Source organism: Acomys minous (assembly GCF_964271855.1).
Source record: "Acomys minous genome assembly, chromosome: 6".
Lineage (NCBI taxonomy): Eukaryota > Metazoa > Chordata > Mammalia > Rodentia > Muridae > Acomys > Acomys minous.
The window spans coordinates 93,550,084-93,577,080 of NC_140487.1; the positions used below are offsets into that span (position 1 = coordinate 93,550,084).

General features: G+C 44.4%; 1 protein-coding gene and 1 long non-coding RNA gene across 5 annotated transcripts in view; one reads left to right on the top strand and one right to left on the bottom strand.

Moving 5' to 3' along the window:
* Window positions 1–362: 362 nt before the first annotated feature.
* Window positions 363–14,921, bottom strand: LOC311600225. Its single transcript, XR_014780170.1, has 3 exons — window positions 14,732–14,921; window positions 1,993–2,081; window positions 363–643 (listed from the first exon to the last, which is right to left on the bottom strand). It is a non-coding gene; the product is annotated as an uncharacterized lncRNA (long non-coding RNA).
* LOC311600182 (phosphatidylinositol 3-kinase regulatory subunit gamma) overlaps window positions 7,523–26,997 on the top strand; it is a 73,555-nt gene continuing 54,080 nt past the window's right edge. Inside the window, exons 1-2 of one of the 4 annotated variants that reach the window (XM_084786602.1) lie at window positions 22,501–22,671; window positions 23,672–23,781. In XM_084786602.1, the coding sequence (XP_084642728.1) occupies window positions 23,676–23,781 (106 nt within the window). In that variant the 5' untranslated portion in view covers window positions 22,501–22,671; window positions 23,672–23,675. Of the gene's footprint in view, window positions 7,746–17,505; window positions 17,670–22,500; window positions 22,672–23,268; window positions 23,432–23,671; window positions 23,782–26,997 lie in introns of those variants that run through there. The other 3 variants (XM_084786600.1, XM_084786601.1, XM_084786599.1) reach the window with 3 other exon arrangements.

The window sequence follows — 26,997 nt, forward strand, 5'->3', positions numbered from 1 at the left end:
TCCCAGTACCTCGGAGATGGAAGCAGGAAGATATCGAAATTCAAGGTCATCTTTGGCTAAAGAAAGAGTTCTATGGTAGCATGGAGTGCCTGAGACCCTACCTTAAAAAAAAAAAAAAAAAGCACTGAAGGAGGTTATGGGTAAGCAGGACTCCTAGCTAAAAAGAAATTCTAGCTATAGCATTCAAGGTTGAAGCACATCAAAGAAAAAGGGCTGGAGCTTTAGCTATGTTTAGCTCTCACAAGAGGAGGCTGCAGCCAGGAAGAGTTCAGCTTTGTCCGGTGGACGGAGAATCCTGGGAAGAGGGGGTGGCAGACAGAAAATCACCAGCCCCCCAAGAATCTGTCCTTGTTGTCATTATGTTAAAGACAGGAGTCTTGCTACATAGCTCCAGACGGCTTCAGATTTATGATCCTCCTCCTCCACTTCCTCTACTGCTGAAACTGCAAGCATGCTATCACTAAGTCCATTTTCCTGAGGTTTGTAATGGAAAACTTTATACGTAGAAAGCACCCAAGGCATCTCCCATCACACAGGGCCTTGGGCTCCCTGCGCAGCTGGTGAAGAGGAACGAGACTTCTGTGGTTGTAGATCTCGGCGGTGTGCAGGAGAAGACGGCACACTGCTGGGGATCAAGGTCAGACTGCAAAGTGAAGAGCACAGGGTCAGGGTGTATGAATGTCCTATCTCCATCTGGGTATAGACGCCACAGAAAAGTAAGTAAAGGCAGGAAAAAGCCAAACACTTCCATTCTCTATGCTTCTACTTGGGGTCCTCCAACTTAAAGTTTAGTTTGGTTCAAATTGTTCAAAGTTCAAAATGTACAAAAAGAAGCTATTGCTCATTGAAAGGCTAAGGCAACAGTTTCCTTCCTTCCTTCCTCTCTCTCTCTCTCTCTCTCTCTCTCTCTCTCTCTCTCTCTCTCTCTCTCTTTTTGTTGTTGTTGTCTTTTTGTTCCAAGATTGGAATGCGACTTAGGGTAAGTACAAGATATAGTTTGAAAATTCAGACTCTAGGAAATAACCAGGAAGTCTGTATTAACTGAGAGGATTTTGAAATCACCTTAAGGACCCATTTCTTAACCTTATTGTCTCTGGGTTCTCTACACCATAGATTTGATTTAATTTTTTTATGGGTATGAATGTTTTGCCTGCATTTATGTACACATGACTGGTGCCTGCAGAGGTCAGAAGAGAGCATTAGTACTCCTGCCCCTCAGAACTATATTTAAGGATAGTTGTGAGTCACTATGTGGATGCTAGGATTTGAACCTGGGTCTTCTATAATAGCAACAGGCACTCTAAAATGCCAAGCCATCTCTCCAGGCCCTCACAGGCCCATTTATTGTGTATGATTACATGCTGTGGTGCTGTTTCAGGGTTAGAGGACAACTTGAATTGTTTCTGGCCTGCTATGAGGGTTCTGGGAACGAACTTGGGTTGTCAGAGTTCACAAGTGAAGTCACCTCACCAGTTCCCACGTTACTATTATTATGATTATGATTATGATTTTTTTGTTTTGTTTGTTTTGTTTTTTTGAGACAAGGTTTCTCTGTGTAGCCCTGGCTGACCTGGACTTACTTTGTAGACCAGGCTGGCCTCAAACTCACAGTGATTTGCCTGCCTCTGCCTCCTGAGTGCTGGGATTAAAGGCGTGCACCCCCATGCCTGGCGTTACTATTATTTTTAAAATAAATGATTTTAAAGAAAAAGAAAATGATTGAGTTCTAATGAAAGGAAGCCACTGGTGATTAAGGCATGGTTTTAATGGGAGGTGAGGCAGGTAGATCTCTGTGAGTTTGAGGCCAGCCTAGTCTACAAAGTGAGTTCCAGGACAGCCAGGCCTCACAGAGAAACACTGTCTCAAAAAACCAAAACCAAAACCAAAAAAAAAAAAAAAATCAAAACATTCTCTTTAATTAGACTCAGTGATGTTCCAGGGTGATTACGTGACCCAATGGGACAAACCTGTTCCCCAGAAATTTTCTCTTACCATATGGCAAAATTTATATTCTGCTGAATGGAATTGCTTCTTGGGTGGAATGTAAACCTGACCTTCTGGATCCATCCTTGGGGAAGCATCTAAGGGAAAGAGAACTGAGAATGAGTCAGATTCTTGCTAACACTGTGTTTTAGTTACTTTTCTGTTGCTATGACAAACACCTTGACCAAAAGCAACTGGGGGAGGAAAGGGTTAATTTCATTTTACAGGTTACAGACCATCAGGGAGGAAAGTCAGGGCAAAAGCTCAAGCAAGAACGGAAACAGAAATCATGGAGGAGTGCTGCTTACTGGCTTGTTCCAAAACTTACCTTTAACTTACATAGCTTACCTGCCTAGGGGTGACCCTGCCCATTGTGGGTTGGACAGTCCTACATCAAGAAAATGCCCCCACAGACCTGACTAATGTAATAATAAGGACATTTTTCAATGGCTCCCTCTCCCAGATATGTTGTTGACAGCCAAGATTAGCCATCATACATGGTTTGAGCACTCCTACACGCTCTTCCTGAAGTCAACACTTGCCTTTATCTGGCTTAAGCTGGGTTTTAGTCACAACTCAAGTCGTGTTGTGACAACAGTGGTACTGAGCCCTATGAAAGACTCAAGCTTGAAGGTGTCCCTTTATAACTGCAACAATTTTGCTTAATCTCCATAAAAGTTGGTGACATAAAGTACTACATAGGACATAAACACAGGCTATGAAAAGATCTATGTTATTGTTGTTGTTGTTGTTAGTATTATTGGTTCTAGGGAATTGAACCCACAGCCTCAGGCAAGGTAAGTGTGCGGTCTGTGACTGAGCTGTACCCTCAGGCCGAGAAGATCCCCAGATAACTGCTCCCTCTTACAAACCACAGGAAATGAAAAACAATCACAATGTTAATGAGCAATTCTTCCAGGCTCCTAAAAGTCTTGAGTGTTCTAGCTTTGTATTTGACATTGTCAGGGCCGATCCAGGTACCAAATCAGAAGTTTAAGGTCCAGAAGGGTGGGCTAGAGAGATGGCTCAGTGGTTAAGAGCACTGACTGCTCTTCCAGAGGTCCTGAGTTCAATTCCCAGCAACCATATGGTAGCTCACAACCGTCTATAATGTGATCTGATTTCCTCTTTCGTTGTGCAAATAAACACATCCTCAACAGAGGAATAACTTAAAAAGAAGAAGAAGAAAAAAAAGAAGAAGAAGAAGAAGAAGAAGAAGAAGAAGAAGAAGAAGAAGAAGAAGAAGAAGAAGAAGAAGATCCAGAAGGGTGGCGCACGCCTTTAATCCCAGCACTTGGGAGGCAGAGGTAGGTGGATCTCTGTGAGTTCAAAGCCAGCCTGGTCTACAAAGTGAGTTCAGGACAGCCAAGGCTACACAGGAAAACCCTGTCTCAAACAAACAAACAAACAAACAAAACAAAAAACCCTATGGGCCTTTGAAAGACACTTAAGACCCATGCTATCAAATATACTATTAGAAAACTGAAAAAAAAAAAAGCTTTTGTTTATAGAAGCATACCAGATTATAAGGTGTAGTTTTCCTAAAAAAGTGGAAAATCACAGCCAGGTGTGGTGGCACATTCCTTCAATCCCAGCACTTGGGGAGGAAGAAGCAAGCAGGTCTCTGTGAGTCAGAGGCCAGCCTGGTCTGCGTAGTGAGTTCCAGAGCAGCCAAGGCTACACAGAGAAACCCTGTCTCAAAACAAAACAAAAGTTGTTGTTTTCTTTAAAGTGGGAAATCACAAGTAAATTTAGACTACACCCTGTTTATTTTTGTACTTCTTGAGGCCTGGTGGGTTGTTTCTGGTAACTGGCCACTGTAGGTCTATTTTGCTGTTGTCTTTCCCTTCCCTCTCTTCCCTTTCCTTCCTTCCTTTCTTCCTTCCTTCTTTCCTTCCTCTGAAGGAGAGATAAACATGTTTTTTGTTTAGATCACAAGTGGGGGATGAGAAAAAGATATGTGAGAGAGCAGGTGATGTTTATCCCCTTAGAAGTCCAACCACCATGTGGGGGAGATTGGTTGTTAACCAGCTGAAAAACATCCTTGAGCAAATTCTGAGAGGAGGTATAAAAATGAGCCAAAAACAAGAGGCGGGGCTTTTGCAGACGTGCGATAGTCTTGGCTATGCGTCACTCCACTTTGAGCTGCTCCTAGAGAGAACTGCTTGAGGGAAGGCTTCGGGGCTGCTGGCTCAGGCTGAGGTTCTGGGTTCTGGTTGCTCCAGGTTCTAGAGAAGAAATACTGCTGATTACTCCAGGAGAATCGTTCCTCAGAACTGATATCCTTACGGTTTCATTATTGTGTTCTTTAATCTCCTTTTCCTATTGTTTAGGTTAGTCGGGTTATAAGTGAGGTACTCTGGCTTAATAAGTTCGTAATAAAATATATTAAGAAAATTGAGCCTACATTCCTCCCTCTCTTTCTTCTTCCCCCTCTTTCCTTCTTAAGGAAATAGGATGTCACCGTGTTGTCCATGCTCATGTCAAATCACTGGGTTAGGGTGGTCTTCCTACTTCCTGTTGCAGAGCAGCCGGGAACACAGATATGCACCACAACACTCAGTTGTTTTGTGAGCACGATGATGCATCCTTTTCACTGGCTCCTGAGAGTCAAGCTGTGAGGCAGGTCTAGCAGGAAGTTCCAGTCTGTCTTAGATACCATGCTCATGGTGGCCTTTGACTGTATGGTCCCGTACAGATGGTTATTAGTCACCCTATGAGTGTGAAGATGGATGGATGGGTAGCAGGCAGGACTCACACGGTGTCTACACACCATCCCCAGAGAAACACTAAAGGCTTTCCAAGGAAGACGACCATAATTTCCTCCAAGAAGGACTGCTTCAAGACCTGACTGATGGGATTATAGGGAACATTTTACAGTCTTTGTTCCCTAATATCTGAACGTTGTTCTCATTTTGGAGTCCCTCCCCAAGCTAGATGAGAGGCAGAATCCATAAACTCTCATATATTGAATATAGTTCCAGAAATAAGGTAGTGTTTTAGGATTTGGGCTATTAAGCTAAAAAAAAAAATCTCTATTTAGAGCTATAGTATACATACTTAAGTGGGGAAAGTAAAGTCACAATGACTAATCAAAATAACTTTCTACAGATGGCAGAACTTATGGCAAAAGCCACTTCCTTGCTTCTGGCACATCTGGTAGACATTAGGGCTTGTACCAGGCACTACTCTAGCCCACTGGGGAGGAGAGAATAAAAACTGGACAGTGTATAAAGTCAGGGGCTTTGGGATTCCTGAATTGCAAGTAACAGAATCTAGTTGGATCATAATTTATATATAAATATTTGTGTAAACAGTTTTCAGGGTTTGGACCCTGTGCCTAGAGGGTCTAGCTTGGGCCCCTTTCTGAGCCAACTTCTCTCCTTAGGATGAGAAACCATGGGGGCCAAAGGGACTTATTTACCCAAAGCCCTTGCCTCTCACTTTTGGACGATCTTCAGTCTCTGGAACTTCCTGCCCCCAAAGCCTCAGCTTGCTTCCAAGAACTGCACAGGCCCTTCCCTTGGTTGTGTTCTCTCTCTCTCTCTCTCTCTCTCTCTCTCTCTCTCTCTCTCTCTCTCTCTCTCTCTCTCCCCTCCCTCCCCCTCCCCCCTCTGTTTTTTCAAGATAGAGTTTCTCTGGTTAGCCCTGGCTGTCCTGGAACTCTACAGACCAAGCTGGTCTCGACTTCACAAAAAGCATAGTCTTATAAAAGTAACTTTTTGCACGCCTTTAATCCCAGCACTCAGGAGGCAGAGGCAGGTGGATCGCTGTGAGTTTGAGGCCAGCCTGGTCTACAAAGTGAGTTCAGGACAACAACACTAACACAGAGGGACCCTGTCTTGAAAACCCAAAAATAAAAAAATAAAAGTTAAAAAAAGGAAAGAAAAGTAACTTTTATTCTCCTATCTCTGGCTCCTCTCTCAGCCTGGAATTACTCTGCTTGGCCTCAAACTAACTCAGCAATCTGCTCTAATTTCTGGGCTTCTTCTCATTTTCTGGCTTGTTCCATCTTCACCTGAGTTCTCTCTCTGCAGTCTGTCTATTACTGTCCTGCCCCCTCTCTCTGTAAAACTGCCTCTTAAGTAGCTTCCTTTTCCTCTCCTTTTGAGAGTTGGGTGGTATCCTATTCTGTCAAATCTCTGATTTGTCACTTTTCTTCCACTCAACTAGACATCACTTTCAAACATGAGTGCTTCCTTCTACAAACTAACTTTACCTTCGTTTGAGATTAAAGGCCTGGACCTAAGTTTTTCTTTACTTGATACTTGTTCTAGAACAGGCTGGCCTTGAACCCAGATCTGTTTGCTTCTATCTTCTGGATTAAAGGCATATTTGTATTCCAGCTACATTACACAGATCTTTGGATGTGATCTCTTGCCAGCCGGATCACATAGACCTAGACGAAGGGGAGGTCTCTTGCCAGAACAGCCATGTTCTGAATTAACATTCCTCTACATAGTGTCAGTTCCTTTAGACCTAAAGGTGGTTAAAAAACAGCGTTTGGGAAGGGATGTGTAGAAAGAGCTTGGACATATGCGCAAGGGCCACTCTTATACCAGATGAAGCCACAGCTAAGAAGGCAAGAGGTCATCGCTGTCTCCTGGGTTTTCATGAAGATGTATTTGGTATGATAAGGGGACTTATTTTTCTTTTTTCTTTTTCTTTTTATTTTTGAGAAATGACATGTGGGTCTCCGTTAATACTCTTGCCCCAGGTCCTACTAGTGTTTATATAGGAACACAGTCAGGTGTCAGGAAGCTCGAAACAGATGTTATAACATCTGTTTATAGATTGCTATAACAAAATACCCAAGGGTGGGCACCTTATAAAGAAGATTTACCTTGCCTCATGGTTTTGAAGGCTGAAAAGTTCAAGCTCTGGCAGTCACGTCTGATAAAGATCTATTTTTAAAAGTTTTTAATTAGCATATTTTAATTATACATAAGACTGGGCCTCACTGTGTCATTTTCATGAATGTATATAATGTATTTTGATCATGTTCACCTCTCATTACCCTGTCTTATCCCTCTTACGTTCTTACATTCTCCTCAACTAGTTCCCTTTCTGCTCTCATGTCTCTGTGTGTGTGTGTATTAGGGTTTTGCGAAGGATGAAGTGTTATTTATAGGAGCACGGGCAATTTACCAGTGGCCGCATCACTGAAGAAAATGTCTCTCCCACCACAGCAACACTAATTGCTTATAGATTCTCCAGGAGGGGTGAGGCCCCGTGAGTCACTCCTTACAAATAGCAGTTAACTGTCTATAAATCTTTAAAGAGGGGTGGGGACTGGAGAACCCCTCCACCTCCGGGACAGAATGTGGGCCAGCCAAAGCGTGTGCAGGTCCTATTCCTGTAGTCACAACTGCCAGGAGTTGGAGAGTGCCATGGCGGTGACAGGCAGAGGAGAAAGTACTCTGCAGCCCTCCAGCCCTTCCTTGGGCTCTTAGGTTGGTTTTGCAGCCACTTCTGTGACGTTCCCTGAGCCTTGGCATAATATAGACGTTCCATTTCGGACTGCACATTCAGTGGTCACTTAGTCTCAGAATTTTGACCAGTTTAAAAAGAATCTTCTCTGACCAAAGGTGACAGCATTACTAGCCTGCTAAGACCTTTCTAGCGTATAACAGGACAGAGAGCATCACGTGGTATGTGGAACAGAGGCATCATCACATAGTACAAGCGTCTATGGGAGTGTGAGCCTACGGGAGGGGAAACCTAGGAAACTGTACTCAACAATGAATCAACTCATACTCAAGGTAATTAATCCAGCCTCTTGAGATCTAATGGACTCCCTGGAGATGGGCTTTAATCCCGCCCTCAGAGTGGTACCCATGATGCAATTCTTTTCCACTGGACCTTACTCTAAAAGGTTCCACTATCTCCCAATTACATTGTGGATCAAGTTTCCAGCACACGATCTTATTGCTTGTTTGTTTATTTATTTTTGGTTTTTCAAGGCAAGGTTTTTCTGTGTAGCCTTGGCTGTTCTAGACTCCCTTTGTAGACCAGGCTGGCCTCAAACTGACAGCGATTCTCCTGCCTCTGCCTCCCTAGTGCTGGGATTAAAGGCGTGCACCACCACGCGTGGCTATTTATTTATTTATTTATTTATTTAATATACAGTAGTGTTCTGCCTACATGTGTGCCTTCCAGCCAGGAGAGGGTACAAAATCTCATTATAGATGGTTGTGAGCCACCATGTGGTTGCTGGGAATTGAACTCAGGACCTCTGGAAGAGCAGTCAGTGCTCTTAACCGCTGAGCCATCTCTCCAGCCGCCATGAGCTTGTTTTATTATGAACATTTTCATACAAGTATATACCATACTCAATCATATCATCTTCTCATTACTTTTTTTCCCTTTTTATTTCCTGTTGGTCCCCTTTTAAATTCTCCTGTGTTTTTGTAAAACTCTAGATTCCACATATAAGAGAGGAAAAAAAAGAAAAGAAAAAAAGACTTATATTTTTCTTTCTCACTCTGGATTATTTCACTTAATATAATAGCAAGCTCCATCCAATTTTTAAAAATTTATTTTTTAAGGAGATGTGGCATGGTGGTATAGACCTTTAACGCTAGCCCCAGTGAAGCAGAGGCAAGTGGATCTCTGTTGAGGCCAACTGGGACTACATAGTGAGACTCTGTCTCAAAATTTTAATTTAGGATTTATTTTTATTCTGTGTACATGAAGTGTTAGCCTGCATGTATGTCTGTACATTACATGTCTGCCTGGCACCTTCAGAAGCCAGAAGAGAGCATGGCAACTCCTGGAACTGAAGGTAAGTTGACTGTCAATATTACCATGGGCACCTAGGCTGATTCCATAACTTGGCTATTGATAATAGTGTCACATGCTGGGCTGGTGTGGTGGCACACGCCTTTAATCCCAGCACTCCCATCCCCACCCAAAAAGAAAAGAATAGTGTCATAATAAATATGGGTCCCAGCAGGAGAACTTTGTTGTTTATGCTCCCCCCCACCCCAGATGGGGTTTCTCTGTGTAGCCTTGGCTGTCCTGGACTCACTTTGTAGACCAGGCTGTCCTTGAGCTCACGGAGGTCCCCTTGTCTCTGCCTCTCCAAGTGCTGAGATTACAGGCGTGCTCCACCGAGCCTGACTTCCAGCCAGAGAACTTTGAAGAGACAGTCGTAGTCAAATGATAGCAACTCAGGAAATTGATTACTCTAGGAAATTGATTACTCTTTGTATTCATCCCATCCTTTAACAATATTGCATTCAGATTATTTCCTTCCCTCTTTCTATTTTCAGCATTGGGGGTTGAACCCAGGGCTTTGTGCATGCTAGATACACACTCTGTCTTAGAACTACATTCCCAGCACCTTTTTTTTTTTTGAGACAGAGTCTCACTATGTATCCTGGCTGGTATGGAACTCTCTGTGTAGACCAGGTCCTGAACTCCTAAAGGCCTTCTTTTTACTTTATTTTGAGACAGGCTCTCACTGGACCAGACTGGCCTTGAGTTCACTCTGTAGCCCAGGAAGTCCTTGACCTTGTGATCTCTGTCTGGAAATGTAGGTTTGCTACCAGGTCCTGATTCTTTGGTTTCCGTTGAAATTCAGAGTTTGGGTGAATGGTCCCATAGCCAGCTCCGGAGGTTGACTTTTTTTTTTTTCCCTTGCTTTGGGTTTATTTGTAAAAACAGCATAGTCACTGGTCATCTGTAAATAGTGTGTAGGTAGGTGTGTCACACCAGTCCATCTGTCTTCACATTGGCAGAAGCCTTTTCTATGGGGCCTTCACAAGGACCTGGGCACCTTTGGGAGCCTGAGATGGGACTGAAGCCTGGGCCTTGGCTGGATCTGTGGCCTCTGCCTTGGTTTAAACCTCAGGCTTTGGTTGGCAGAGTCTACACTTGGCCATGTAGCTTCGAATCCGCTTCCCAAGCTTGGGATGAGCGATGAAAGCAAGCCGCCGAGTTTGCTGGCTGGGAACCTTCGGCATCCTGGGTTTAACGGCCTTAGACTTCACAAGGGCCTTAACAAACAGCCTCTACACAGGCACTCATTGCCTTTGCGCTGTTTGCCTGCATCTTCTTCAGGCCTTTTTTTTTTTTTTTTTAAGATTTATTTATTCTGTATACAGTGTTCTGTCTGCATGTACACCTGCAACCAGAAGAGGGCACCAGATCTCATTATAGATGGTTATGAGCCATCTTGTGGTTGCTGGGAATTGAACTCAGGACCTCTGGAAGAGCCGCCAGTGCTCTTACCCTCTGAGCCATCTCTCCAGCCCCCTTTCAGGCCTTTCTTGTTATGCTTCTTGGCAAAGCGCCTGTTCCTCAGGACCTTGGGGTTGGCCCCCTTAAGAGATTAGTATCTTTGTGACTGAGGTTTCTTGATGCCACTTCTGTGCCGTTTGTGAGACTGGTTGTGTGTGGTGTGGTTCTTGGACTTGGCTATGTGTGTACGGTAACCCCCAGCTCCCGCAGCGCCTGGGACCAGAAGAGAAAGAGCTACAAGTCCAAACTTTTAAAGTCCCTAATTTTTTTAAATCTTAGCTTTAATTTTTAATTCTTATTTTTTGGTTTTTCAAGACAGGGTTTCTCTGTATATCCTTGGCTGTCCTGGACTCACTTTGTAGACCAGGCTGGCCTTACAGAGATACACCTGCCTCTGCCTCTTTGAGTGCTGGGATTACAGGTGTGCACCACTGTGCCTGGCCAAAGAGTCTAATTTTTTTTTGGTGGTGGTGGGGCACTATTTCCAAATATTTATGAAAGGAATGCTAATTAACTTGACTTGGGTGAGGTCACTTATGGCCAGGAGCAAAGTCCTGTACAAATTGAGGAGGGAGATTTCAGTGTGAAGTCACGGGGGGGGGGGGGGGGGGGGCGGGGCGCGGTGACTAGAGGGCACTACTACAATGAGATAATCCACTCACCAGCCTAGGACAACAGCCTTTACACACGGTCAGAACATAAGCCACAAGCAACACTCTTTGGGCTACCCGCTTCAGCTGGTAGGGTCCTCGAAATGAATGACTCATTCAGCTACACAGAAGAAAATAAAACATTCTCCAATAAAAGTGCGCAGGACCTCACTATGTTGAACTCAATTAGACCAAACTGGCCTAGAACTCGCGGAGATCCACCTGCTTCTGATTCCCCAGTACTGGGATTAAAGGTGTGCACTAGCATTGACAGACCACGAAACCATTTAAAAGTAAACAAATGAATAAAATGGGAAAATATTAAGATAAAAGTTATGGAGCTGAGTGTGATGGTTCACGCCAGCACTTGGAAGACTGACACAGGAGCCAGCAAGCTTGGGCTCCAGAGTAAGAGCTGGCCTCAAAACCTTTAAAAAAAAAAAAAGAGGAAGAAGAAGGCCTCGTATTTGTGGTACTCCTTTCCTAGGATTGCGATAGTGTGTTGCCACAAGTGGCTGGCTTAAAACAATGATTCTTTCATAACACTGGAGGGCTGAAGACCAAAGGTTCAAAGTCAAGATGCCAGCAGGACTAGTGCTTTCTGGAGATTCTAAGGGAAAACCCACACCGTTCTAGACTCTGGGGGTAGCATGCAGTTCTTGGTGTTTGGGGCTTGTAGAGGTATTATTCCATACCTGCCATTGCCTTCAAACAGCTTTCCACGTACGGCTGTCTCAGATCTTCATTTCTTCTTTTTAAAAATCTTTTTTTTAAAAAATATTTATTTATTTATTATTATGTATACAATGTTCTGTCTGCATGTAAGCCAGAAGAGGGCATCAGATCACATTACAGGTGGTTATGAACTACCATGTGGTTGCTGGGAATTGAACTCAGGACCTTTGAAAGAGTAGGTGGTGCTCTTAACCACTGAGCCATCTCTCCAGCCCCTCAGATCTTCATTTCTTATAAAGACATTTGTCATTGGATCTAGAACCCGCCTTAAATCCAGAATGATCTCATTGAAAGATCTTTAATTATATCTTTGAAGACTTCCAAATAAGGCTGTATTTAGAGCTTTTGGACTTAAAGCTTATACAGATTCTTAGACAGACCTGGCTGAAATGTTATTAGGGTATAATCATTTTCCCCAATATATTACTTGGTCAAAACATAACAAAATGAGAGAAGTCCTAGTGGTCTGTTACTGAGTTAAACATTTCAGAGATGTCTGCCTGGTTCTTATTTGCAGGGTCCTAGGAGACCAGTGCAGAAGCAGCAACCACAAAGTCAGTTATCAAGTGAGTGTTCCAGGCTCAATTCCTCTATTGTCTTGGAAAAGAAGACATAATCCAAGGGACAAGTTTCAGCTGTGGTTGGGGAATAAAGGCTGCAGTGAATTCCACAAGAACAGAATCATGAGGTTGAGGCTCAGCAGTGAAAGAGGTCAGGAAGAGGCAGAGAGAGAGAGGGAGAGGGAGAGGGAGAGAGAGAGAGAGAGAAGAGAGAGACTGTTGAGGGAAAGCGGAGAGGGTCAACAAAGGATGCTATGTTTTCAGACCTCAGGGAGAATGAGTTAGTTTGAAAGTACAAGGGTCATGAAAACTGTTATTACTTGTTTCTAAAACTCTCCCTTATGAAATGGTGGGACAGTGTCTTCCAGAGTGCTCAGCATAAGATGGGTTCACAGCTTTTGCTGTGTAGCCCATGTTGGTACAGAAATCTCTAGGTAGCCTGGCTGAACCAGTGCCATTGTGCCTGGTTTTTCTTGCCACCTCCTCTTCTTCCTTTTCTTTCTCCTCTTTCTTCTTTTGGTTTTTGAGACAGAGTTTCTCTATGTATCCCTGGCTGTCCTGGAATTTAACTCTGTAGATCAGGCTGGCCTCAAATGCAGAGATCTACCTGCCCTTGCCTAAAGGGTTCTGGGATGTGTGCCACTGGGCTGGAGAAAGGACACAGTTAAGAGCATTGGCTCCTCTTTCATAGGTCCTGAGTTCAATTCCCAGCAAACACATAGTGACTCACAATCATATGATTTTGTCTTCTGGTATGCATGAAAACAGAGCACACATATACATTAAATAAATCTTTAAAAACATAAATGTTTTTTAAAAATGAGAACAGACTTGAGGACAGACTTAAAGAAAGGTGTGTGCTACCACCACCTGACCATATGCATTGCTTTTCTTTCTTTCTTTCTTTCTTTCTTTTTTTTTTTTTGGTTTTTGGTTTTTCAAGACAGGGTTTCTCTGTGAGCGTTGGCTGTCCTGGACTAACTTTGTAGACCAGGCTGGCCTCATTTACAGCAATCCACCTGTCTCTGCCTCCCGAGTGCTGGGATTAAAGGCATGTGCCACCACCGCCTGGCTGCATTGCTTTTCAATACACATTTCTCAGTACCTTGAAACCTTAATCCTGAAAATGATGTAATTTAGAATTTTATACACTGGCACTCTAAAAAGAAAAAAGATCCTAAATGAAGTTTTGTGTGTAATAGTGTGTCTTTTTTTATTTTTATTTTTTTGAGACAGGGCTTCTCTGTGTGTACCCCTGGGTGTCCTGGAATCACTCTGTAGACCAGGCTGGCCTCGAACTCAGAGATCCACCTGCCTCTGGTTCTCCAGTGCTGGGATTAAAGGCATGATGAACATGCTTTTTGTATTTAATGTTTGTACTTTCCTTACTCAGAGATCTTTTTTAAAAAATATTTTATTTGTTTAGATTTATTTTATTTTATGTGTCTGAATGTTTTGACTGTATGTATGTATGTTCACCATGTACAGTGCTGGCAAGAGGAGGGCATTGTATAAAAGATGATTGTGGGCCACCGTATGGGTGCTGGGGATGTGCAAGAGGAGCAAGTGCTGGGAACTACTAAGCCATCTCTCTGTCCCCTCAATAGGATCTTTCAGCTACCTCACTCCACCACATCTCCAAGATGATGCCCCTGGAAAGACCAATGTGGAGGCTGCTGAAGGCCTTTTGTTTTGTTTTTTGTTTTTGTTTCTTTGTGGGTTTTTTTGTTTTTTGTTTTTTGAGACAGGGTTTCTCTCTGTGTAGCCTTGGCTGTCCTGGACTCAGTTTGTAGACCAGGCTGGCCTCGAACTCACAGCGATCCACCTGCCTCTGCCTCCTGAGTGCTGGGATTAAAGGCACGCACCACCACACCCGGCAGGCCTTTTGTTTTAATACACATATTATATAAACCACTTGACTGCTTCCTGCTGCTTGCAAAGAAAACTGTTATCCCCACTCTTAAACTTGGACTGTCTAGTTAAAAAAAAAAACTGAAAAAAACCAAACAAACAAACTGGTTTTCTCCTCAAACGATGCAACATATAAAATGAATTCTGCATTTGAAACTTGTGGCATCATAGTACAACTAGACATAGTCTAGGAAGGTGGCACAATCTACAGGTTGCTCAGAACTGCTGAAGAAATGGCGCAGGAAGTGAGCAGATTTTAAAGCCCTACATGAAGTTACATTTCAGAAATGAGCTGGGCTGAAAAACGAAACCCATTCCTTTTCTAGCTGCTGAGCTTTCCTGAATTTCCTACACACTGCTTGGGATTTTTCAAACAATTCACAGCTGATAAAACAGAAGAATGGAGGGACTGAGTGTCTGTGGTGAAGACCCTGGGGCAGCCAGCAGGAGAAGGTCACTGGCTGTCTCTCTCGGTTCCTGTAACCGAAGAACTGCACTTCTTTTTTTCTTTTTGTACTTTCAAATCAGCTGAGGAGCTACCGAAAGAATGACCAGGGCAATCTGGATTTAGAATGCTGAAGAACCTCCTTGCAAGGCTTACTTGCAATGTTTGCTTGTTCACTCAAAGAACATTTGCTGACCACTTACTGTGTGCTTTGTCCTTGGCTGGGCATGGATGATTCAAGGATGTGCTCTCCACCCACAAGAAATTCTTTTCTTTTTCTTTTTTTTCTTTTGGTTTTCAGAGATAGTGTTTTGCTGTGTTGCCCTGGATGTTGTGGAGCTTGCTGTGTACATCAGGTTGGCTTCGAACTCAGAGATCTGCCTGCCTCTGCCTCCTGAGTGCTGAGATTAAAGGCAGGTGCCATCATTGCCTGGCTGGCTTTTTTTTTTTTAAGAAAGCTTAAAATATTATTTTATGGGGTGGAGAGATGGCTTAGAGGTTAAGAACACTGTCTATTTTTCCAAAGGTCCTGGGTTCAATTCCCACCAACCACATGGTGGCTCACAACCACCTATAATGAGACCTGGTCCCCTCTACTGGCATGCAGGTACATAAATAACAAACCTTAAAACATTTTTACAAATATTATTTTCTGTGTATGGATGTGTTCTTCCTGCATGTATGTCTGTATAGCATGTGCATGCCTGGTGCTCACAGAAGCCAGAAGGCGGCACTGGATCCCCTGGAACTAGAGCTCAGGTCAGTTGTGAGCCACCATGTGGGTGCTGGAATGAACCCTGGGCCCTTGGGAGAGTGGCCAAGGCTCTTAACTGCTGAGCCGTCTCTCCAGCCCCACCCCAGAGGATTTTTAAGAACGTTGGAGACCTATATCTAACCACATATGCTTTCACACACAGCCGAAGGCCGATTAGAGGGGCTGGAACAACCACAGGGAAGGGGCAGTTGGCAACCTAGTACTGTGGTATGTCATATGGAGGCTACGTTTGTACTGTTCTGATAACTGCAAGTACTTTACTACAGTCAATTCTTATTTTAGTTTTGAGACATGGTCTCATTAGTTCAGGCTGACCTTGAGTTCACTATGTAGCTGAGAGTGTCCTTGTACCCTACCTGTGAGGAATTCATTCTTTTTGTGTGTGTGTTTGAGGAATTCATTCTTACAGTTGGCCTATTATTGATAGTTCTTAGGAGACAGGAAGACCTATGTGAGAAGAGATGGTGGCAGGAAGTAGCGCATCAGATGCCTGACTGCTAGGCTAAGAGAACAACCCATTTTCCAGAGGGCAAGAGGAACCACCTGGGTTAATCGGAAGAGAAGGACATGTGGGCTTGCTTTCCTTTCTTCCCAGGGCCAGAGATTGAACCCAGAGCCTTGCCTGTGTTAGGGTTTGTTCTGTCCTTGTCATTGTTATTATTTAGGGCCATCACTCTAGCTGTGTGCTGTGTGGATTAAAGAAGGCGAGGAGATTAGAAAGAAGCTGTTCAAATGTCATTCAAGAAATTGAGGGATTCCAGGGACTCAGGACAGAGCTTGATTGGTAGGGCATTTGCCTAGTATGTACGAAGCCCTGTGTTCAGTCCCCAGCACTACACACAACCTATATAGCGGCACATGCTGTCATCCCAGCACTGAGGGAGTGGAGGCAGGAAGATCAGAAGTGCAAGGTCATCCTTGCCTACATAGGAAGTAAAGGCCAACTGGGCTACCTGGGAACTTACCCTGTGTACATAAAATAGAACAAAAGGGAAATTTAAAGGATTCTGGCAAGCTGCAACTTGGGCTAGCTTTGTCAGTAGAACACACACACACACACACACACACACACACACACACACACACACACACACACACACACACACACACACACACACGATCTCTGGCTGCCCTGAAACTTGCTATGTAGAGCAGACTAAGCTAAAACTGACTGCTTCTGCTCTGCCTCCTGAGTGCTGTGACTCTTGGCACGCACCGCCATTTTGGCTTAAGCTATGTCTTTCAATTATTTTATTTTATGTGTATGAATGCTTTGTCTGTATATATGTCTGTGTACCACACAAACTCTGGTGCCTACAGATCCCCTACAACCAGAAGTACAGATGACCGTGAGCCACCATGAGGGTTTGGGGACTCTCTAAAAGAGTAGCCAGTGGTCCTTGCTGCTGAGCCATCTCTCCAGCCCCTCCATGAAACGTTTTCAGGCTTGAAGCTAATTATATGTATTGAAGAAACAGAAATAAAGAGAGCACATGTTTTTTTTTTTGTTTTTTGTTTTTTCGAGACAGGGTTTCTCTATGTAGCCTTGGCTGTCCTGGACTCGCTTTGTAGACCAGGCTGGCCTCGAACTCACAGCGATCTGCCTGCCTCTGCCTCCAGAGTGCTGGGACTAAAGGCGTGCGCCACCACGCCCGGCCTGAGAGCACATGTTTAAATCAGGTATGTAAAAAGTTCAAGGTATCCATGGAGCCTGGAGAGAGGGCTCAGCGGTTAAGAGCACTGACTGCTCTTCCAGAGGTCCTAAGTTCAATTCCCAGCAACCACATGGTGGCTCACAACCATCTATAATGTGATCTGATGCATACTGTATACATAATAAATAAATCTTTACAAAAAAAAAAAAAGTTCAAGGAATCCTAGCCACTCAAAAGCTTCTATTCACCTGCATGTGTGTCCCGGCTATAACTTCTTTGGGGCTCCCACAGCATTCTGTCAATTTCACTTTCCATGCCATTATTTATTCCTTTGTTGGCCCTCCTCTATGAGTCTGGAGAATTCAATGTTACAGTTTCTTTCTTACTCACCTTTGTATCTCCAGGTAAAAACAAATAAAGAGGTGAAACCGTGATGTCACAGAGAATGCCGTGGGCCTGGAGTGGAGACCTGGGGCTCCTGTGTTGCTGTTCCTAAGTGATCGCATGACTTTCAACAAGTTCCTCCACTGCTTTGGGTCTCGATTTCTTCATCTAGAATGAGAATAAAAGCACAAGCCTCTTCCCCAGGGTTATGGAGGTTAAACGTGGTAACAGAGCTCGCCAGCTGCTTGCCCCGTTTGTGCCCTGCCCTAGCAAAACAGCCTGGCCTATTGTTCCTGTCATTTGGATCTCATTTTGCTCTGTCTCCTGGTGAGAGCCAAACTGAAATCTGTTGCCTTGTTGGAGGGGACATTTGTAGAAGTGGCATACATATCATCCAGTGACCTCTGCGCTGCTAGAAGAGGAACATGCCAGGCTACAGAGAGATGCACTTTTATATCCCTTACAGCTGAAGGAGGATCCAGGATGGGGAGAATAAGGCAGAGCAGATCTCCACCATGTGCTGATGGGTCTAAGCCCCCTAAGCCCAGGACTTCAACATTTGGGCAAACGCTGCTTCTCGAAAGCCCTCTCATTCATCTCCTGTCATAATACCTCAGGGCCTTAAGCTAAGATGATTAACTGTATCATGACTATTCAAGTATTAAAAAAAGATGAGGGGAAGTTAAAAAATATTGTAAACGCCATTTAAGAGAGATGCTCTTCAGAATGACTTTGGGCACAGTTATCTCAAGAGATGTCTATTGCTTGGCGTAGTGGCGCAGGCCTTGAATGCCAACACTTAGGAAGCAGAGACAGGCAGATCTCTGTGAGTTCGAGGCCAGCCTGGTCTACAAAGTGAGTCCAGGACAGCCAAGGCTACACAGAGAAACCCTGTTTGGAAAAACTTAAAAAAAAAAAAAGATATGTCTATCAGTTCCCAGGTGAAATGACTTTCTAGAAGGTTTGCCACCATTGATCTTTTTGCAATGTAAGGGGAACTTTTCCATCCAAAAGCACGTGGCTTACGCAGGCCCTAGAAGCTGTAAGCGATCATTTTAAGTGGTTTTTCTTTGCTTTACGTTTATTAAGTAAATTTATTTAGCTGCATGGACTAGGTCTCAGGAGATAAATGGTCAGGGGAAGATGATGGGGTGGGGGTGGAGGAGGAGATGGAGGCCAGGGGAATTCTTCCTCAAAGGCTAAAGTCAGTCCTGATGTTAAAGCTGATGACCTCAGGGAAAAAGGTAGGTTTTCATTTTGCCAAGCTAAAAAAAAAAAAAAAAAATAGAATTGTGTTCAGATGGTACCTTTAATCATGAGTAACTTTTGGCTGAGTTCCAGGCAGGTTCTGCTGGCACAGAGAGCCGTGACATCATGCACTACATTCAGAGCACAGAAGAAAAATTTCATCCATTTCTGAAATCTAGAGAATGAAGGGCATGGAGCATATCTGAACAGCTTTGTAACAAACCACGCCAGGGTTAAAAAAAGGAAGTGTGTCCTATCTATTTGGATTTTTTCCCCCCCTTCGAGACCGGGTTTGTCCTAGTCCTGGCTGTCCTGGACTTGCTTTGTAGACCAGGCTGTCCTGGAACTCACAGAGATCCCCTGCCTCTGCCTCCTAAGTGCTGGATTCAAAGGAGTGAGCCACCAAGCCCGGCCTTTTATTTGGATTGTAGAAAGGTGCTATTTTAACTATTAAGTGACATTTCTTTTTCATTCTCAGAGTGTTTCATAATAGATTAAGTAGCTTGCATAAGTCGAAAGGCAATCTCCTATTCCAAATATATAAATGAAGACACATAGATTTTGTGATTTACCTAGGGCTAATTTAAATTAAGAAAGAAAAGAGGCAAAAGAAAAAAAGCACCTCCCAAACTAGCAGGTTGTGACCCAGGAGTCTGAGCTCTTGAGGCTGAATTTAATCCACACTCAGGCCAAATATAATCCTCCAGTATGGAAGCGGTCCAGGACACCAGAGCTAACAATTTCTACCTTTGCCAAAGAGCCAGAAGCAGTGAAATGACATGCAATCAGAACCTTGGTTCTGTTTCTCAACTGAAAAAAAGCCAACATCATGTGACAGGCACTTCCCACCATGGTAGGCCACTGACGTAAGCCCATCTTAAAGGAACGCTCTTGTTCTGGACATCCTCATAGCCTCGTGTGCCACTCATCCCTTGGAAGTCAAAGGTCTATTTAAATTGGAGCTTTGAGTCAGACAAAGCAAGGTTGATTCATTGTTGTCTTAGGGTCACTATCACTGTGATGAAACACTATTATCAAAAGCAACTTGGGGGGGCAAGGACTTATTTCATTCACAGTTGATCACGGAAAGCACTGAGGGCAGGAACTCACGCAGGGCAGGAACCTGGAGGCAGGAGCTGAGGCAGAGGCCATGGATGGGTGCTCCCCCTGGCTTGCTCAGCCTGCTTTCTTTTAGAACCCAGGACCACCAGCCCAGAGATGGTACCACCCACAATGGGCGATCTTATGAAGGCCTTTGTGTTCTTTGTTTTCTTCTCTCTCTCTCTCTTTCTCTCTTTCTCTTTCTCTATTTCTCTCTCTCTCTTTCTCTCTCTCCCTCTCTCTGTTTTTTGAAACAGTTTCTCCCTGGAGCCCTGGCTGTCTTGGAACTCACTCCGTAGACCAGGCTGGCCTCAAACTCAGAGACCCACGTGCCTCTGCCTCCCAGGTGCTAGGATTAAAGGTGTGTACCATCACTGCCCTGCTTAAAGACATTTTCTTAATTGAGGTTCCCTTCTTTTAGATGATGTTAGCTGCTTCAAATTGACATAAAGCTATCCAATACAGGCAGGATGGGTGTTGCAGGCCTGTAATCCTGTGAGTTCGAGGCCAGCCTGGTCTGCAAAGTGAGTCCGGGAAAGCCAAAAGCCAAGGCTATACAGAGAAACCCTGTCTCGGCCAAAAACAAAAACAAAAACAAACCAGAAAACCAACAAGCAAACAAACCCCAAAACATCAAAACAACCAACCAAACTAAACCAAACCAAACCCTATCCAGCACAACTGCTTTATGCCATATATCAACCTTGAGCACTTGGCTTTATACTATGTTACTTTTTCACTCCACCCCCAACCAAGCCTTAACTATGGGAACGGCCTAGGTGATTATTCTGTAAGTCAGAAACTGAAACCCCATTACTAACTGCTGAGAAGTGGTCCAGGTAAAAGCCGCCGCTGTGGAAACATGAAAGCCGTTATCTTTTCCACACTTTTGTCTCTTCACTTTCATTCTGTTAGGGAATGCACACGGACATCTGTGTACACCTCCTTGCTCCTGACTGGTTGTTCAGCCTTTTGACTTATCAAATGTGACTACTTTTGGCACTCAGCTATGGTGAAGTAGAGACTGCTGGGAAGCCAGCCACAAATTAGAGCCGATCTTCCAACGTCTTCTACCTGAAGGAGCAGTTTAGGAGATTAAAATTAATGAGCCCTGCCCCAGAGCTGCTCCAGCTTTCGAAATATATTTTAACTCAACAGACAGAAGTGTCCGCCAGGGTTCTAAAAACAATTATTTTCAAATTTGTTTCCTTTAAAGCTTCACCATGTCTGGATTTTCTGGATTTTTTTTATCCCTTTACTTTGTGTCTAGTCTGTAGGCATTCTGATTGTGTTTTCTGTACCTGTCTAAATTCCTTTTTTTTTTTTTTCTTTCCCCGATTTAGGGTTTCTCTGGGTAGTCCTGGCTATCCTGGAGCTAGCTCTGTAGACCAAGCTGGCCTCAAACCCAGGCTGCAAACTCAGAGATGTGCCTGTCTCTGTCTCCAGAGTGCTGGGACCAAAGGAATGGGCCCCCTTGCCTGGCATAGCTCAGAATGTTTTTAAGAAAAGCAGAACTCCCTTAGGAGGTAGAAGATGAAAAGTGGCGACCCTACCAGAGGCCACTCAAGAACAGAACTCCTCAGGATAGGTTTTGCTGGGGCTTAAATCAGGGTGTCATTCAAACACAATGGGCTTTGTTACTCCAGAGTAAAGAGGAAACAGCAGTTTTTGGCCTTCTCGGACTGTATTGTAGGGCAGGATGGCAATTCCAGGCACAGGTTAGCTATTTCAGGGTTCCCCCAGCAAGTTAATTGTTTCTGAAATGCGTGGAAGTGTTCAGCATTTTTATACTGAAGACAGTCTCAGAGCTTTAAGCTTGGAGGGAGGGGACTGTGTGTGAGGAAGGGGGTCTGTTAGTAAACAGAATTAGCGCTTTTTTTTTTTTTTGGCGAGAGAATCCATCACCTGTGATTTATCTCAGAAATCACACAGGCCCTGTAATCCACCCCGTCCCTATTTTTTTTTTTTCTTCCTGGTTTGAGTAATGGAACTGCAAGGCTTGCTGAGATGTCTCACTATTTACTTGAGCGTTGAGTTACTGCGGGTTCAAAAGTCCTTCAGTGGGAAGCAGAGTAGCGGGAAAATGACTCCCCCCAAAATACCCAAGGTTCAGGTACCCGCAGGGAGTTGCGGGGTGGGGGTGGGGGTGTCGATGGGCATCTCATCTGCACGGGAACAGTCCTGCAAGTAGGCTTGGCGACCTCTGCCATGTCCGATGATTTAACACCTGGGTAGGGGAGAGCGAACGCAGGCAAGGTGAGGAGGTCTGTGAGGAGGAACTCTGCCCAGAGACTTCCAATGGAGCAGAAGAGTGTGCGCCCCGCCAAGTGACAGCACGCCCCGCTACCACCGCTCCCCCTCCCCCGCGGCCAGTCTCCAGGCAGAAGAGTCTCGCGCCAGCCCGTCCTTCTCTCCCCTCCCCGTCACTAGTCCGGGCGGACCGAGCCACAGCGGGAGCCCCGCCAGTCTCCGGGCAGCTTGAGCCCCCCGAGCGCTCGCCCAGCCTGTCAGTAACCGCCGTTTGCGCCTTCTTTCTTTCTCCACACCACCCCCTCCTCTTCCTCCTCTTCCCCCACCCCTTCTGCCTTTGTCCCGCTTAGTAACTGAGGTCCGACCAATCACCGCCTTACCGGCCGGCGCCGGCTGCCTCCTGATTGGCCCGCTCGGAGCGCGCAGCCGTCTCCGCTCCTCAGCTGGAGCAGGGCAGACAAAAGACGCAGGCTCGGGCTCCGGCAACCGGGAGCAGCCAATCAGCGCCCACCCTCCCGCCCCCGGCTGAGCTCGCGTGCGCCGGGCTCCGACTCCTGGCGAGCGGCCAGCGCCCGGCCCGCACCACTCGGAGTGAGCCTAGGGGGGTACAGGCAAAGTCTGAGGAAAGAGTCGCGCCTGACGGGGCGACAGGGAGAGTTAAAAGTCAGAGTGGAGGGCGGTGGCTGCGGTTCCCCTTCAGGCGCTTGACATTCCTCTGCACGTTCAGATGGTACGGAGTGGAAAGGGCGGCCGCGCTACCGGCTGCTCCCCTTGCCCCCCCCCCAACCCCGGCACGGTTGGGTGGCGCCTCAGCGGGGGTGGGAAGAAGGGGGTGGGGGAGACGTGGGGAGGGAGGAGGAGGAGGAGGTCCCCTCAGCGCAGTTAAAATGAAACTCTAGTGGTTGGAGCCTGGGCAGAGCGTGAAGGGAGCCGGCGCTGTCGGGCTTACCTTTGCTACCCGCGCCGCCGAGCTGAGTGGACTCACCGGCCGGTCGCCGTCCCGAAGCTGCGGACGCTTGGGGTCCCCAGCCTGACGCCAACAGAGCCCGAGTCCCCGTCCCAGAGGGGGATCGCTCTCAGCAGACCAGTGGGACCCCGAAACTTGAACGCAACCCCCCCTTTTCAAGCCTTTGTCACTTCCCCAGCTTTCTCCCAGCGCGATCTTTTTTTTTCTCCCCCTCCTCTCCATATTCATTCTCTCTCTCTCTCTCTCTCTCTCTCTCTCTCTCTCTCTCTCTCTCTCTCTCTCTCTCTCTCTCTCTCTCTCCCTCTCTCTCTTCCCTCCCCCACTCCCCCACCCCCCGAAGGACACACAAAAGTGGCTTCCGCTGAAAGATTAGGAGGCGGTGGGAGCTTTTCCCTTTGGAGAGCAATTGTAGGAAGGATTTTCGGGAAGCCGCTTTTTTTTTTGTAATTTGTAATTTGTATTTTTATTTTTTTTTAAACCACCACGGCTCTCTGCTTTCCGAGCGTCCCAGTTACCCTTTGAGGTAAAAACCCCGTAGCTTGAAAGTTCGGGGCGTTTTGTTGGGTGCTGTAAGAGGAGAGTAGGAGAGGACCTTGTCCTCATCCCAGTAGTTGGCTGGACTTGTTCTGGCCGTTGGAAAGCCCCAAGTACATTCATTTCCGTGTGGAACTTTTGCAAATATATATCTATTTAGATTTTTACATATCAGATAAAAGATATATATATGCTTTCTATATATTTCCTGACGACCTGCCCCTGACAGCGCGATGTACAATACGGTGTGGAGTATGGACCGCGATGACGCAGACTGGCGGGAGGTGGTGATGCCCTATTCGACAGAACTGATCTTTTATATTGAAATGGATCCTCCAGGTATTTGGGAGCAAACTTCTTATTTCTTCTTCTTCTTCTTTTTTTTGGATGGGTCTCATTTGTGCTTAACAAAACCCCGGTGATGTTTTTCAGGCCAGAAGTATTCTTGGGTGCGCCAGGTTCGGGATGAGGGGCCGATTGCAGTTTACAGCTGCAGTAAATCTGTTCTAGTTTACACCTTTAAAGTTTGCAGTTAGGACCCTGATCCCATTGTCCTCAGAAGGTGGGGGTGGGGGACTGGAGTGGGGGGTGGTGGTGGAAGGAAAGACCCGAGTTCGGTTTTGCCTTTGCGTGTCATTCAGGTTTTTGACGGCCCTCCACTTTTTTTTTTTTTTTTTAAATAATCCAAGATTTCTACGTGCAAGGGATGTTTTATAATCCGTGCTTGAAGACAGTCTTTCTCTTTGTGGGAATTCCTTAGTTTATACTTTAATGCAATTGTCTGATTTGGTTCGTTGTGTTTTACCTTGGTTAACTTCAGAAACTGAGTTGCCTTTGTGATTATTCATTTTGAGACTCCTTGTCTCTCTCATAGAAACCGAATGCCGGTTAGTGATTTTCAGGGATTGGGCGGTCTTATTCATTCATGGCCTTAGTCTGAGGGTTTTTTCCTCCCCTTTTATGTATATAGCCTCTTAGGTCTGCATGCAGTATTTTATTACTCGTTAATTAATTTATGGTGATTTAACTCAATTTGGGGCATAGGATTGATATAATTTCGATTCTTACAAATAAAGAACCTTTCTCTTTCCTGTGAATAGGATATATACATATATGTGATAGGTTTCTATACATGTACATGTGAAGTGTACATATAAATATATTTTTAGTTGAGAGCTTTGTCTGAGGCTGAGATATTTTGTTCTCTGATAAGGGAAGGAAAAAGAAAGGGAAACAAGTTTTTTTGTTCTTTAAAGTGTGGCTTATTTTATGGTTATTGTAGCTGCCAGATATTAAAACCCTCTTTGCATTTACATGGAGTGCTTTATGTAATGATTTTGAATAAGTAGAGGGCCTTTGTGATTCTTTCTTTTTAATGCAGGATGAATTTGTTGTCTTTTAAAATGTGTTATAGTTAATCCTACAGAATAAAGTGTTTGTCATAGGGACTATGTATTTTTGGAAACATTTGAAAAAATGGAGTGCAGCAAGTATAATGAAGTATAAATATCTTGTAGAAGGTATTTATTTCTTGTGTCCTCGTGAATGGAAACTTATCTTCTTTAAAATTTAGTGATAGTGTTAAAAACTAATACTACTATTGAAAATAACCCATTTTAGGAAACTCTCAATGATCACTAACAGTTGTGCTTTTCTCCTTTGTCTTAGAGCTGTCTTGGTTTACTTTTGTAATTGTGATTGTAACCCAGATGCAGCTTTCCAGTGTTTTGTAAAGTTTGTAAGATTTGCCACCCATCTATTGTGTGTTTTCTCCTTTGTTTCCCCCCATGGTAAAGCACAGCTTCTGTTAGACACATCTGTCATTCACATGTTCAGAAATCCAGTGTGTCACTGGCCTCTCTGCTGTGGAGAGTAGATAGTGCTATATATCTGTGTCTGTGAGAATTATATATTCACATTGCCTTAGAATCATGCTAGATCATAGAGGATCATGCTTTCCAGACATACAAAGGGAATTTGTTGGGCGGGGAGTTGAGTAGGGAGGAGGGTAGAAAATGAAGAAGGTACTAATGATTGAAACATTTTAATCTTGTAGAAAAATATTGGCCAACTTGAGTTGAATATATATATTATTTATTTATTTTTGAGACTAAATTAAACAGTATAACTCAGGCTGGCCTATAACTCTGTGTGGTCTAGGCTGGGCTCTCACACTTGCATTCCTCCTGTCTCATCTTCTGAAAGTGCTAAGATTACAGGCATGTGCCACCCAAAAATAATTTTTCAGAAAGCTATTATAATTATGTAAAATGTGGGTTTTAATATGGATGGATAGAAAATTCTGATCCAGACTTTATTTTTCACTGAAATAAACTTTTGAGTTTAAGATGTTTATTCGTGAATAAAATTCTGTATGCTAAATATTCAGAATATTGAAAATACATTTATACTGTTATCTTTTGTTTTGCATTCTTACTGTAGAATATAATTGTTCCTAATAGTATTTCAAAAAGAAATTGCTTTTAAATAATGCTGAAACATTGAGTATTAAGTGAATTTCTCTTCTTTCTTTTTTTTGGGGGGGGGCGTGGGCGGGAGAGGCAGGCACTAGGCAGGAACTCACCATGTAGACCAGGTTGTCCTTGAACTCATAGCGATCCACTTGCCTCTGCCTGCCAAGTGATGAGGTTAAAGGGGTGAGCCACCACACCTGGCCTAAAGTAAAATTATATAACTTTTTGCATGTGCATTATATTTTCTCTTTATTTAAAATATTTTTTTGTGCCAGATCATAATTTATTTAAAGTATCAGACACCATAATAATGACTACAGAACAGTTCTTCAGTTACCAGGGAGGAAACAAAAAGAGCTAAATAAGGCATACCTCTTCTTGGCAAAACCAAGACACAATGACATTTACTCTTTTCATGCTAGGTGTGGTGGCGCATGCCTGTAATCCCAGCACTCGGGAGGCAGAGGCAGGCAGAGCTATGTGAGTTTGAGGCCAGCCTGGTCTACAGCGTGAATCCAGGACAGCCAAGGTTATACAGAGAAACCCTGTCTCAAAAAACCAAAAACAAACAAACAAAATACTTACTTTTTTCTTTAAGAGTTTTATACAACATGTCTTGAACCAACTCTTCCCACTTCCAACCACCCGCCTTTCCTACCTACCAACTTTTTATCCTTTTTTGAATAATTTTTAATGGAAATAATTGAATGCCCCCTTGTTTGGTGTGATAAGTGAAGGTTTATAATATGTTAAACTATGAGTAAATTATCAGCGAGATGATTGGCAGCATGTTTTTGTCTTGTCTTCTTCCTAGCCTGCAACACTAACAAAAATTCTCCCTTCTTGGACTGAGTGAAAACTTACTGTTTTCCCATTTTTGTTCTGTCCAGTGTATAGTTTTTGTTTGTGGGTGTTTGGCTTAGTGTACGTCTGTGCACTACATGCATGCCTGGGGCCCTCAGAGGCCCTCAGAGGGTACTGGATCCCCTCAAACTGGAGGTACAGTTATGAGCCATGATGTGGGTGCTGGGAATTGAACCCCTGGTCCTCTGGAAGAGCAAAAAGGTCTCTTAATTGCTGA